At 40.2% G+C, this 14,561-nt stretch overlaps 1 protein-coding gene across 1 annotated transcript in view; it reads right to left on the reverse strand.

Moving 5' to 3' along the window:
- Nucleotides 1-8,193: 8,193 nt before the first annotated feature.
- LOC105920265 (potassium voltage-gated channel subfamily C member 1) overlaps nucleotides 8,194-14,561 on the reverse strand; it is a 296,659-nt gene continuing 290,291 nt past the window's right edge. Inside the window, exon 5 of the mRNA XM_036129352.1 lies at nucleotides 8,194-8,967. Within this exon, the coding sequence (XP_035985245.1) occupies nucleotides 8,927-8,967 (41 nt within the window). The 3' untranslated portion in view covers nucleotides 8,194-8,926. The remainder of the gene's footprint in view (nucleotides 8,968-14,561) is intronic.

Below are 14,561 nucleotides of genomic sequence, written 5' to 3' on the forward strand. Positions count from 1 at the left end.
CCAGTTTTTTTTTTTTTTTTTCTTTTTTTTTTTTTTTTCAAATTTACATAAATAAAATTTGCTGACAGAAGTATTTGAGTTCAAGTTAGTTTTGGTTAATTGTACACCATCATGTTTGTTCGGCAGTCTGGGAATATTTTCTTGAAAATGCACCTTATAGTCAGTTGGACTGACTGGCCGCACAGTTGGTAGTACTGTTGCCTTGCAGCAACAAGGTCCTGGGTCCACAAACATGATTTAGGTTTATTGGTGTCTCCAAATTGCCCTTTTTTATATGTGGGTGTTTGTGTGTATCGGTGTTTGTCCTTTTGTGTCACAGTGTTTCCCGCTGATGGACTGGCAACCTGTTCAGGGTGTACCCGTAGACATTATTTATGCAAATGCATCATTACATGCTGGTGCGAATCCTGCTGCACTTCCATTTTGGATGGGGTCTCTTCTACTCTAGGCCGGCATAGGAGCCAATAGGAATAAATGCAGAGGGAACGATTTTTGCCCGTATTTTCTGCAACTTACGGTTAATGATTGAAAGTAGATCATGCGGTGCAGATCATTAGTTTGGGCTGAAATTAAAGCGAGTTTTTACTTGGTGAGAACATTGCAGAGACCTTTATGAAATGTGTTGATTAAACAACGTATTTCAGCAAGAAAACATGTTTTTATGTGTGACAGTGTCCTGTATCATAACCACATCTCTGTTGTTTGTAACAAACCAAACCGTGTGAAAATCGGGTAAAGATTCAGGGAGTTATGATTTATTTTAGTTGGGCAAAAAGGTTCCTCAGTGCAAATAAATGCATCGAGGTTAAATGAGAGACCCATCCAAGATGGTGGCTGTGCTGAAACGTCAGCTCCAATAGGCAGTGTTTAGGCTGGTACATCTATGGGTGTACCAGCCTCTCACCCAATGACTGCTGGAAGGAGAAACGGGTACAGATTATGGATGGATAGTGGGACTTTAATGGAAGGATATTCAACACCCTTATTCCACTTCAATAGATGCCTCAGAAAAAGGTTTTAGCCATTGAAATGATTCTTTTAATCCCAAATGTCAAGGAAAACAAAAACTCCAAAAATAATATTTAAAATGTTTTTAATGCTGTCATGTTTGTTTACCGGTGTACTCAGGACGCGCACACGGGACTGAAGGTTTTTAAAGAGTTTATTAACAAGAGGTACTGGATGGTGGATGATGAAGTCCGGAGGGTCAGGGTTGCAGAGGATCAGAGGTGTAGGTGACGATAGGAGCTGACGGCCCGGAGCTAGAGTCCATAACGACCAAAGTGGCCAGGAAGCACAGAGGTGCGAGTAGCAGTTCTCAGGAGACAGTGTGGTTCAGAGCAGCGCATCTCCTGGGCGGCTAGTCAGGTTAGCAGTTCTGAAGAGACACCAAGACACAGAGCAGAAACTTCTCCAGGGAAACACAGAGGGTAACAGTCCTTAGAATGACTGGCTAGACTAACCTTAACTCGAGAGGAACAAATCATCAAAGGCAAACGTGGATTGGCATGGGAGGTGGTGACTGAAGTCGGACCGGCACAAGAGTGAGACGGAGAGAGGCTTAAATAGGGAGACTAATTCAGACTGGAATTTTGTATGAATTTTAAAGTGAAGAAATAATTTTGGACATGAACTGTAAAATTTACATGCAGCTCTAAATTTCTATTGTACTGAAATAGCCCTGCATATAATTTAGATAATCTGATATTTTAGTTACATCTGAAATATAAAATGGTATTAAAATGTATTCTACTTAAAGGTTCATAGTGAAAGTTTTTAAGCTAAATATTATTTATTTTCTTTCCCATACATGCCCTTACATTTGACCGACGTGTAAAGTGAGTTATCCAGTATTTACCGCGGCTGCCTTTATAGGCCAAATATTTAGTTCATGAGAGTGATTGGGGCGAATCCTCTGGGTGTGCGTGTGGATTTGACGTTTAGTTCGCTACTTTGTTGAGTCTCCCCCATAGTGGATACGTTAGCGAGAGAGCACTGGCTAATTTCAGCCTTACCTCACAAGACGTTACCCTCTAAACAAAAGTGTGCATAGCACTGGTGTCATTTCAACTTGTCACCAGAGGGGGCAGACGTGTGCAAAAATCCTTGAATTTAGGCTGTGCTCCTTTCAATCTCAGATACAAGGCAAGAGATGGGAAGATGGTTTTATTCTAAAATACTGATCTGCTGAAGCACAAAAAAAGTCTATATTCTGTCTTTGTTTTTAATATGCACAAAACACAAAATTCATTTATGGAAGCATTTCTTACTTTTTACCAATAGCCATGAAAGTACCAGAGACCTGATGACGGTTTTGGCCCCTTAGAAATGAAGAAGACTCTAAGCACTTTGTACAATCGTACAACAATCATTTATTACAAGATGTGACATGATTTTCATTGGATAAAACCTGGCATTTTTCCAATTTTTGATTTTTCTATTAAAATAAACTAGTAGTTTGTAAAAAAAAAACAAAAAAAAAACAATATCCTTTAACCATCTAACATCATATGTCAGTCGATCACGGCAGATGACCGTTGACACTGAGCCTGGTTCTGCTGGAGGTTTTTTGCTTCCCGTTAATGGGGAGTTTTTCTTTCCACTGTCGCTTCATGCTTGATCAGCATAAGTGAACCAGTTGAGCTACAGTGAAAAGAAAAACCAACCATTAGCGGGAAGGAAAAACCTCCAGCAGAACCGGGCTCAGTATGAATGGTCATCTGCCTCGACCGACAGGGGGTTACAGAAGACACAACAAGAAAGACAAACAAGCACAGAAGCAAACTTTGATCCAGTAATCTGTTCTATATTAGATGATAATAGCAGGTGAGCTGTCTTCTCTGGATGATGTCTCAGATAACAGAACGCCAGACCAGATGTACCTACTATGAAGAAAAAAAGAGAGAACAAAATGTTATAAGCAGAAATGATGACAAGCAATGCATAATTGAAGAACAGTAGAACTCGATAGAGTGAGAAAAAATAGATCCTGATGTCCTCCAGTAGCCTAAGCCCATAGAAGCCCATAAGTAGGTCAGGGCAACACAAGCCACTCTAGTTATAAGCTTTGTCAAAAAGTAAAGTTTTAAGATTAGTCTTAAAAGTAGACAGGGTGTCTGCCTCATGGACCAAAACCGGGAGTTGGTTCCACAGGAGAGGAGCCTGATAGCTAAAGGATCTGCCTCCCATTCTACTTTTAGAGACTCTAGGAACCACCAGCAGACCTGCAGTCTGAGAGCGAAGTGCTCTGTTAGGAACATACGGGGTAATCAGATCTCTGATATATGATGGAGCTTGATTATTAAAAGAGAAGTCCGGTCAAAATCAAACTGCTGAAAGTACTTTAAATATAAAATTACTACATACTGTGCAATAAATTATACGTTTTTTTTATTAAGAATAATTTTCATTTAATCATTTTATGTGGAGGAACCCATCTTGGTCAAGAATAGTACTGTCACCTCCCATTTTGTCACGTCACTCAGCGGACCCGCTGTTGAGCAACGACGCACTATTTTCCAAGATTGCGACGACTGGTGCTCTGTACGAAGCCGAGAGTGATGAAGTACTTAGTGACAGTGATGGGAGTTCCGTGGAGCTATCATCATCTGATAGCGATATGGATTTTTAAGAGTTTCTTGACAGAAACCATACTTGTTTTTTTTGCAAATCGCACACTACATATAGGTCTTTAATTTACTAACTCATCTTGATCAAGAGAAGGTTTCTTAAGTAAAGGTTTATAAACAGCTACTTTAAAAGCCTTTGGTACATATCCATTTACTAAGGATAGATTAATCATGTCCAAAATAGGGCCACTGATCAATGGGAATATCTCCTTAAACAACTTGGTTGGGATTGGGTCCAACATGCAGGTAGGTTTAGATGAAGCAAAAGTTTTGGATAGCTCAGATAGCTCTACTGCTTCTAAACAGTTCAAATACTGTGCAGGTTCTAAAGATTCCCCCAACGCTGCCTCGCTTAGTGAGGACGAGGTAATCGTGTTTGGGAGGATGCCAATTGTTTTATTTTTAATGGCATCAATTTTATTTATGAAGAATCCCATAAAGTCATTACTGCTAAGAGCTAAGGGAATGGATGGATCAACAGAGCCGTGGCTCTGGGTAAGTTTAGCAACTGTACCAAAGAGAAATCTAGGATTATTTTGATTCTCCTCAATTAATGATGAAAAATATGCTGCTCTAACTCTGCGAAGGCTCTTTTTATACAACAATAGACTGTCTTTCCAGATAAGGTAGGATTCCTCTTGGTGTGTAAAGCGCCATTTTCTCTCCAATTTCCTAACATTGTGCTTCCAGGAACGCAGCTCTGAATTAAACCAGAGAGCCAGCTTCCTGTAAATTATCAGCTTCTTTTTTAAGGGAGCTACATTATCTAATGCAGAAGGAAGTCACACCGTTAACAAAGGTGTCGATTTGTGAATGGGAAGAAACAGCATTGCTGCCATCTACAGGGCATGTCTGCAATACTGAGGATATTAAACGGGGGACAGACTCTTTACATTTTGATACAGCATTATCTGAGAAAGATGTACTATAATGGAACGCTCTTTTGGGGGTGGAGAATTCAGTTTTATTAAACTCAAAGGTTATTAAAAAATGGTCAGATAGGACAGGGTTGTGAGGAAATATTGTTAATTCTTCACGATCAATGCCACAAGGTCTAAAGTATGTCAGCACAAGGTCTAAAGTATGTAACCAAGAGTGCGTCGGTTTATGCACATTTTAACAAAACCAATTTAATCTAGGATAGTTTTAAAGGCTACATTAAGGTTATGACATTCAGTGTCAACATGAATGTTAAAATCACCCACTATAATAACCTTGTCAGTGTTTAAAACACCAAATCAGATAAGAAGTCTGACAGCTGATCCAGAAACTGAGTGTTAAGTGCCTGGTGGACGATACAAAACGACAAACAGAAGAGGTTTTATTGCTTTGCAGTTTGGTTGAGGGAAACTGAGGGCTAAATGTTCAAAAGAACTGTAGTTATTAATTGGCCTGGGACTAATTAATAAATCAGACTGAAAGATGGTTGCCACTCCTCCTCTTCCCACAGATCTGGGAATGTGGAAATTTGAATAATTGGAGGGAGTTGACTCATTTATACTAACGTAGTCCTCTCGTAGCCAGGTTTTTGAGAGACAAAATAAATCAATCTGATTATCGGAAATTAATTCATTAACTAACAAAGTCTTTGGAGGGAGAGACCTTATATTTAATAAACCACATTTAATGGTTTTATTTTTTGGTTCAAAGTGAGCCATATTGATTTTATTAGATTTTTATGACTTGCTCCTTTTAGGTCCGTTTTTAATTTGTTTAGTTTTGGCCGTGGGAAAGACACCGTCTCAATAGGATAATGGATGGGTAACAGTACAGAAGCTGCAGAGAGGTGTGTTAAACTACGGCTCTGCTTCCTGGTCTGGACCCTGGGTTGTCAGCATTTAGGAGACTTGCCCCTGGCAGGCATTTAACTATGGTCCCTGGTGTCTTTAGTGCCACTTTTCTTAATATGGAGCTGCCAATAATTAAGGTCGGCTCCTCAGCGGGTGTGTCGCTGAGAGGGGAACATTTATTAGAAACGCAGAGGGGTTGGTGGTGATCTAGGGGCTGGGATCTAGAGCTATGTTTCCTACGAACCGTCACCCAGCCGGCCTGGTTACCCGGCTGTTCGGGTGCTGCTGCTGTTGGTTCGTCACGTCAAGTTACTCTGTGGCTCCGTGCTAGCAAAGGAGCGGCTATCAGCCGGTTTTTCAACAGCACGTAGTCGGGTCTCCAATTCTGCTACCCTCGCCTCCAAAGCTACAAAGCACTACATTTATTACATGTACCATTATCACTAAAGGAGGCAGAGGAATAACTAAACATCTGGCACAGAGAGCAGCAGATAGGAGACTTAGTCAGAGACGGAGAAGCCATTATGAGGCTAAAGCTAGGCTAGCGCCCTCTTACCACGCCAAAAGCAAAACCTGTGAAACACGAGGAGTTCCCAAACGTGATGTGATCCAATCAGTTACTTTGACTACAGGCATGTCTTGATGACATAAAAATCTGGATGACTTGAAATTTCCTGCTTTTAGATTCTGACAAGACAAAAGTTATAATCTTTGGACCAGAGTCCTAAAAAAAAACGTCTTCATCTATCACTCAATCTGGATGCCGTTAAATTGGCCTCTGGTGATAAAGTAAAAAACCTTGGTATTACTTTTGGCCAAGACATGTCATATAAATCCCATTTTAAACAGGTTTCCAGGGTTTCCTTTTTTCAATATTGCCAAAATTAGAAATATTCTGTCCACGTGTGATAAACTGGTCCATGCATTTGTTACTTCAAGGCTGGACTATTGTAATTCTTTAGTATCAGGAATTTCACAACATGCAGGTCAAAGCCTTCAGCTGATCCAAACTGCGGCAACAACAGTTTTGATGAAAATCAACAAGACGGATCATATTTCTCCTATTTTAGCTTCCCTTCATTGGCTTGCTGTTAAATGAAGAACATAATTTTAAATTCTCCTTCTCACGTATAAAGCCCTTATTAATCAAGCTCCATCATATATCAGAGATCTGATTACCCCATATGTTCCTAACAGAGTGCTTTGCTCTTACACTGCAGGTCTACTGGTGGTTCTTATAGTTTCTAAAGCCCCATTTACACTACCCTTGTTAAACCGATCCAAGCCGAGACCAGTCCGAGCTTGAATCAGTTAACCAAGCCAAGCCTCATTCTGACGACCGTTTACACACCACCTATCTCGGTTCCTTGGTTGCTCCTCGCCTCCTAGTGACGATCTGCGATACTGCTGCTCTCTGGGATTGAAGGCGTGACCAAGCAAATCAAAACGGCGGCGCCCGTAACATTCAGGATGTTATACTTGAGTATTATTGTGATATTTTGGGGTTTGCGGAGAGCAGTGGAAGAAGGCAACCATTGGTGAATTTACTTGAGAGAGTCGGCTTTTGGGAAGTGGATGAGACAAACGAACGTCTACTCCGAGTTTACAGACGCCGGAAACGACAGACACTGAGGTTCATCATGCTGCTGAGCAGAATCATCACTGGAAATCGTGTGGCATGGTAAGGAAGCTAGTATTATTATGAATGTCTGAAATTTGTCTGAATGGAGTGTGAATCGTGACGTGCAGCCAGACAGTCAGCTGACTGTAAGGGCATGATGCGGTCTGCTCATGTGCTCTTCGTTATCAGATAACCGGGATAGAAAAAAAACAGGCCGAGACCACACATGGAACTGGTCTGCATTTAACGCAGTCCGGTTATGTCTAGCTCGGTTCAGTCCAGTCTGCTTATCATTTACACTCGAGAGTTATCTCTGTTACCGAGCTCGGACTGGTCTCGGCTCGGTTAAAAAAGGGTTGTGTAAACGGGGTATAAAGTAGAATGGGAGGCAGATCCTTTAGTTATCAGGCTCCTCTCCTGTGGAACCAACTCCCAGTTCTGGTCCGTGAGGCAGACAACATGTCTACTTTTAAGGCTAGGCTTAAAACGTTTTTGACAAAGCTTCTAGTTAGAGTGGCTTATGTTACCCTAAGCTATCACTGTAGTTATCTGCAGGAGGACATCAGTGTTATGTAAGAAGCTGATTGAATATGATTATTATTATTAATTATAATTTGGTATTATAATTTTAATAAGTCATTCAACTTAAATATTAGCTATAACAAATATGATTCAAAATGTTGTTGATGCTAGAGCCATAAGCTTGTAATGATTTATACTACTAATGCATTTATTAATTAGCTGTTATGAACCCAGTTGTGCTGGAACAAATGATCTGCTCGGATTCTGACCGATCAGATTTATCCAGCAACGGTGATAACTCAACTTATAACTGCAATTAGAGTTTAAACCGTTACCCTTTTTATCACCAATCCAATGAAAACGTCTGTGTTAATATCGGATATTTACTCCAAGAGGAGGGTAGCTCTGAATTCTGAATAACCATGCAACTGTGAATTGGAATGAACACAAACAATTACTATTCCACAGTTGTTGTTTTTATTGAACTAAAGGCAATTCCCTGTTACAGTAATTCTCTTATTCTTGTTGAATAAGAGAATTTGGGACACTACTCGCTACTAAACTAAACATGCAAAATATATGTGTGAATAAAGGTAAAAAATTGATTAAAAATAAGAAATGGCAAATCTTAGTTCACTAAGTTGTTTAAAACATCACATTCAAGACGTCGGCATTTAACGTAGCAGCATTGACAGACAGAACAGCTTTGAGAATCCCACTGGACGCTTTAATGTTTTCCAACAAGCTAGTTCAGCTTAGCTAGCTACAGTTTAGCTATGTTACAGCCTCCCAAGATGGCAACTATGATGACGTAGGACCTACAACCTTGCGTGATGCGTGAGGGGAGGTCCTGTTGATGCAGTCAGCACTTACACTAAAGTGGGGCGGTGACTCGGCCAGAGGGGGAGCGGCTGACTGAGGAGTTTAAAACAACCGCGAACTGAGTTCTAACAAAGAGATTGAACCCGCTGATAAGAGGACAGGAGAAAGCAAAGAGAGAGAGAGAAAAAGATGGAAAAATCAGCTCTCAGCAGAGCCACTTATAAAGCACAAATCAACACAGCCAAAATCACTTTCAAAATGTATGCACAAACAAACAGAAAATATTCAGCAAATAAAAACAACTCCGTCTTGGAGTAACAAGCATTAACCTAAATTCCTAATACCTGCCCAGGCACAGCTATATCACCATAAGGTGAAAAGAGAAATAAAAAGGGGAATCTTTCTTTACTCTGACGTTGATTCAGGAGTGAAGTCCCAGTTCCGAATCCGTGGGTGTCCTGAAGGCGTCTTCATGAACGCAGGTGTGTGCGGGCAGCGGGAACGGGATGAGAAAGTTCCTTCGTCTCTCTTCTTCTGGGCTTTCAGACGCTTTGTTCAGCCAAACAAAAGCATGGTCCTCTTTCTATCACAGGGAGATATGGCTCTCAGTCTTTGATCAGAGGGAATTCAAAAGTACTTTTTAAGTTGACCTCTTGCTATAGTTAATGCAGGGATGAGTTTGCTTCGACAACCTTCGATCCAGCGAAGTTATCAAGCACGTGGTGTGGGGGTAATCCCAACGGAGTGTAACAGCTGTGGTGTCTTCTTGAGATGGCGGCATGCCAAAAGAAGAATGAATGCAGCGCGCGGCTGTTTTATATAGTTATCACCATAGCAACCTTATCTCGATCGGCGGCCATTTTGGCCGTGTTGCATCATGGGAAATGCAGTCTGTCACATCCCGAACCAATGCAGGCTGTCACGTCCAGGGCTTTGAACCAGTTCAAGGAATGAAAAGGAAAACCGGGAACTTTTTGTATTTTACAGGCAACAGAAACAAAACTGGAAACGTTATTGTTTTTTATGTGCTGGAACTGGAACACTTATTTAAAAATAATGGTAACCGGTTAATACCGGTTTTATTTCGTTCCTCAAAGTTTTCGTTGCCTAATTAACTAAAAAAAATTATTTATTTTCCTGCGCACTTTACCATGACGGTTGAGGTTCACTTCCTGTGTGACATCACATCACACATTCGCTGACTGAATGGAGAGAGAGTGGTGTCTCCACTAGAGCTACACATCTTAAATAAGAGGTAAATTACGATCCGTCGTTAGGTAAAACACTCATTCCAAACACAATATCAATAGCTGGTTTAAGCTGGATGAGAAAGATGTGACATAATTCTATAGCAGGGTTTCCCGCAGTGCTCTCTTGGCGAGGCGGCCGCCTCATCAACATAACAAAAAAAAAAAAAACCTAACTCGATATGCTGTTTATTTGACGGTAACAGGCGTTTTTTTTGTTGTTGCTTTCGCGCGTGCATATAGTGAATGGCAGGAAAAAACACAGGCGCTCCGCTCCGGTCGTGCACGCGAAGCTTGTTTCTTGTTTTGATTGAATTTGACTTTGTAAAGTACCTAGAGATAATGTGTTCTGAACTGACGCTAAATAAATAAAATTGAATTTAACTGAATTAAATATGGATAGAGAGGGGACAACAGTAAGCTTTGTTTTTCATCATGTTTAAGTGCCCCATTGGTCCCGGTTTGACTGATGATAAATTAAATAGGACTACTAATCTAAACCATTCCACTTCATTTTGGAGCGACGTGGCACAGAGGTTAGGGAGTTCATCTTGCAATTGGCGGATTGCCAGTTCGATCCCCCACACTGACTGTCTCTGTCGTTGTGTCCTCGGGCAAGACACTTCACTGGCATTGCCTGCTGGCGGTGGTCAGAGGGCCTGGTGGCGGCGGTGCAGGGCAGCCTCGTCTCTGTCAGTCTGCCCCAGGGCAGCTGTAGTTACTAACATAGCTCACCACCGTCAGGGTGTGAATGTGTGTTTGAATGGGTAAATGACTAAGACCTGGGTGCGATTTGATGGGGGGGATTTACCTCCCCTCTGTTTGTGACGTCCCCACCCCCTTCTGGTCATTCATTTTTTATCCCTGGGGGGGATACATATTCCTCCCCCCCTCTGGTCTGAATAGGTAATATTGTGGATTTTAAAAAAATGTATAGAAAATAGGGCTGTCAGTTTTAACGCGTTAACGTGTTAACTTTGTTAGATCATAACGCCGACAATCGCGCGTCAAAACACACACCGTTCCCTAATGTCTTTTCCCCGCCGTGCTCTCCGCACTGTGTTTCTTTTAGTCTCGGCACTTTCCGTAGTTTCAAGAGTGCTAGAAAACTGCAGCAAAACAGACCCGCGCTCACTGTTGCCAAAGATGTTTAATTAATGCAACTTTGGGCTTCTTTTTTCTAAAAGTGCTTCTAAATTTCATAAGTCACGGGTTGCGTTTTTTTTGGGCAGGTTTCTGAAAGTGAAATCGCTTATTTGGGCTCTAAAATAAGTGACTAAACAGCGGTTATTAAGAGACCTGTCTGCACTAGACACTTTTTATCCAGCTGAAATATCCCTCCGCCATAGGTGCCGACGGTAGTAAAGGCAGACAGAGCAACTCTGCACGTATTTTCTGCAGTTTACGGTGCAATAACTGCTGAAAGTAGATTACTTGGTGCAGATCACCATTTTGAGCAGACATTGGTTCTGAAGATGAGCTTTTACATGTTGATAAAATTGCAGAAACCCAACCCATTAACCGTACTTTCATGCTTATTCATTTGTTATCTCTGTATCTGACAAACTAAGGCTGGATTACGTTGCCAAACGAAGGACCTGGAGTTACTAAACAGTTGCTAAACAGTCTCATTCAGGGTATTAAGCTCCTGGCCCAGTTGCAAGCAAAGTGTAAGACTGGAATGACCTGGAAATTTAAAACCTTTTTCCAGGCTTAAACTATATAAATATGGATATAAACAGCAAGCAAAAATATTGTTGTTGGTGTGAAAGCTCAGAATTAGATGTGGGTGTGTGTGTGTGAGAGAGAGAGAGAGTGAAAAAATGAACAGAACTTATGACTTTATTGAAATGTACAATTTTTATTATTTTTGTATGTATTTGTGTAATACCATGTCTATCTTTGTTTTAGAGGCAAAAAAATATATCGGCATGGTATTTATTTACAAATCTATTTACACATTGTGTAAACATAAGGGCGTCATGATTATTCATTTAGCCATCATAGTCCAGAGTTTAACATTTGGAACTAGGATGTTTTCATTCCAATTCTCAAAAGTGCTTGAAAAATAACAAAATAAAAATATTTTTTGTACAAGCATGTATTTTATTAGTGTCATTTATTGCAAAATTACATATTAAAATGCCCAAACAGGCTATTACACTTTCAGAAATAAAAGTATAAAAAATTCGATTAATTTGCAATTAATCTCGAGTTAACTATCGACATTGTGAGATTAATCATGATTAAAATTTGTAATCGTTTGACAGCCCTAATATAAATACATGTCTTATGTCCTTCACATTCGTTAATTAAAATTTTTGTTGTCTGTTTTTAAGGAGTATTAATACGTTTTCTGCTCGAAGCGGTTAAAGTAAACTAATACCCACTCCCGAGTCCAGACAGTAGATGGCACAAGTTTAAAAACAATAGTCTAACCTACTTGATCTAGCTAGCTACCTGAAAGAGCAGCTGCTAGCTAACTAAGTAATGCATGAGAATGTGTGGCAGCATGAACATCAACAAAGTATTTTGTCATATTTCGGCCCGAAAAATCAACAGAAAAGGTCAAGTAGTAGATGACGGGAAAAACAGTCATGGTAATGTTACAGGACGAACTTTGGTGATAAAGATTTGCAGGCAGCGTCACAAGACAAGAAGCAGCAGCAGCCGATTTCTCCACCCTCCGTCCCAGGACAGGTTGCATGCTGTCTCCAGCCAGCGCACTTTCTAAGATGGAAAGCTGTCTGGTGGCAAGCATGCGGGCCATATAACCTTGTTGTTATGTTCATTTATGTACGTTTATAAAACATTGAAATTCTGATGATCATGCCTGCTTTTTTTCTCACTTTTTGCTTCGGTGATGAGCACCAAGCTAAGGGGTTGAGATTATTTGTAGCCTACACACATTTACATGAAACTGGACTATTCAAACTCGGAGCTAAATAGTATAGTAATAAGTCAAGAACTGACATGAATCTCCCATGTGAGTACATAATGGCTTAAAATATACTATATTGCCTACTATATTAAGTATTGTGTTACCTCTCCAAATCATTTCATTTAGGCATTCCAAGCACTTCCATGGCCACCTCTGCATGCAGACTGCTTCTCCGAAACATTTGGAAAAATCCTCTTAGCTCTATGAATCAAGAATGTCTATTGTCATTGTGTGACTTATAAAATTGTGGTGCTCAGAATTCACATGGACTCACACATAACACATAAACACAAAACAACAGAATGTTCAAGGTCAATTTGTTGAAGTTAATTTGTATTAATTTATTTAAAAGGGACAATGCATTTAAATAGTATACATACAATCTGTAGAAATACTAAAAAATACAGGATTATAGCCATGGCTAATTTCCATCCTCTGTCCCCTGCTGGGGCCAGCCCAGCTACTCGCCTCTTACAATATTCTTATTCTCCGTTGTTAAATCAAGGAGTAAAATATATCTAGCCTCCAAAACCCACACACATCCAATCATACTTCTCCCTCCCTCCCACACGCCCACCCCCATCCACCAACAGCCAGCCCCATTCCAATTAAGCTGCACATTTGTCATACCTGAACCCGTCCATCCCTTATAAACGTTCTCAATAAATTTTCCAAATTAAAAACAACCACCCTGAACCATTTCATATCACACAGTACATTTACAATCTCCAATGTACCAAGCAACCAGAACAACAGTAGAGCACTTCCTCAGATGTCCAAGTGAGGGCAGTCTTGATTGTCAACTAGCCATGATTTTAGGTGTTTTGCAAAATAGCTGATTGTAGACAGCTCTCTTATAGATGCTGGTATAGAGTTCCAGGTTTTAGAGATACTGGACAGGAAAACCCGTCCAAAGGAATTGTTTCGAGATAGAATTACAGTCTCCTCTTGAACTTGATGCTCAAGTCCAAAAGACAGGTAGCAGTCTGTTCTTAAGTGATGTAGAATACTGTGCAGTTGCAGGATTGCATAAGACAAATATTCCTGGGAAAGTTAATTGTGTGCAAATAGTCAGCAAAACGTTGTCTTTGAATTAAAGAACTGTGTAATTTGGATGGATGTCCAAAAAAAGACAAATAAATGTCTTTCTGCTCGGAATGGGATTCATTAAAGTCCATTTCTAAAGTTAGTCACACCACATTTATGACAAAATGCTAGAATAATGTCTTTTATTTGTGGTCTTAGGAATTTTGAAGTACTTTCTTTAAAGCAGTGGTTCCCAAACTTTGTACAGCTGTGTAACCCTTAAGACATCTAACCTCAAGCCATGTACCCCCCACTTATATGCCCTTTAAAATGTGTTTATAAACACTGAACATTTCAAATAAAATCATATACAACTGTAAATTCTCACCAAATGTTTAATATGTCAGTATTATTAAGAGACATTTCACTTGCAGATAACGTGAATTATCCAAACATTTAGCCTGTGTAGAATGGATATATTGCAAAACGTTTATAATGTGATCAGTTATTGAACATGCTGTGTATTTAGTTAAACACACCACAGCTTTTAATGGGAAGGTTGTGCTTGGAAAGATGAACACAACTCTGTGATGTTTCGCTTAATTTGAGATAGTCTTAAATCATGCTCAACATGAAGTCTTGCTCTGTATTTTGTTTTCACATTTGTTAGAGTTGACAATCCACTTTCACACAAATAGGTTGTAGCAAAGGGCATCAATGTTTTTACAGAACATTTGGACATCACAGGCTGTTCTGTGTACAATCTAATCCAGAAATCAGGCAGTGGCGTCTTATTGAATTCAACTTTTAGGGAGCCGTCTATTGCTATTTCAATGAGACTCTCATGTTCGACTGTCTGTAAGCAGCAGGCACAGAGCTGAAGGGGTGACGTATCTAACTAGCTGACCCATCAGATTCGGGTAAGTACCTGTGCAACTGTGAAGCCAGTTCACAAAGGTGCGC

Source organism: Fundulus heteroclitus, unplaced genomic scaffold, assembly GCF_011125445.2.
Source record: "Fundulus heteroclitus isolate FHET01 unplaced genomic scaffold, MU-UCD_Fhet_4.1 scaffold_160, whole genome shotgun sequence".
Classification (NCBI taxonomy): Eukaryota; Metazoa; Chordata; class Actinopteri; order Cyprinodontiformes; family Fundulidae; genus Fundulus; species Fundulus heteroclitus.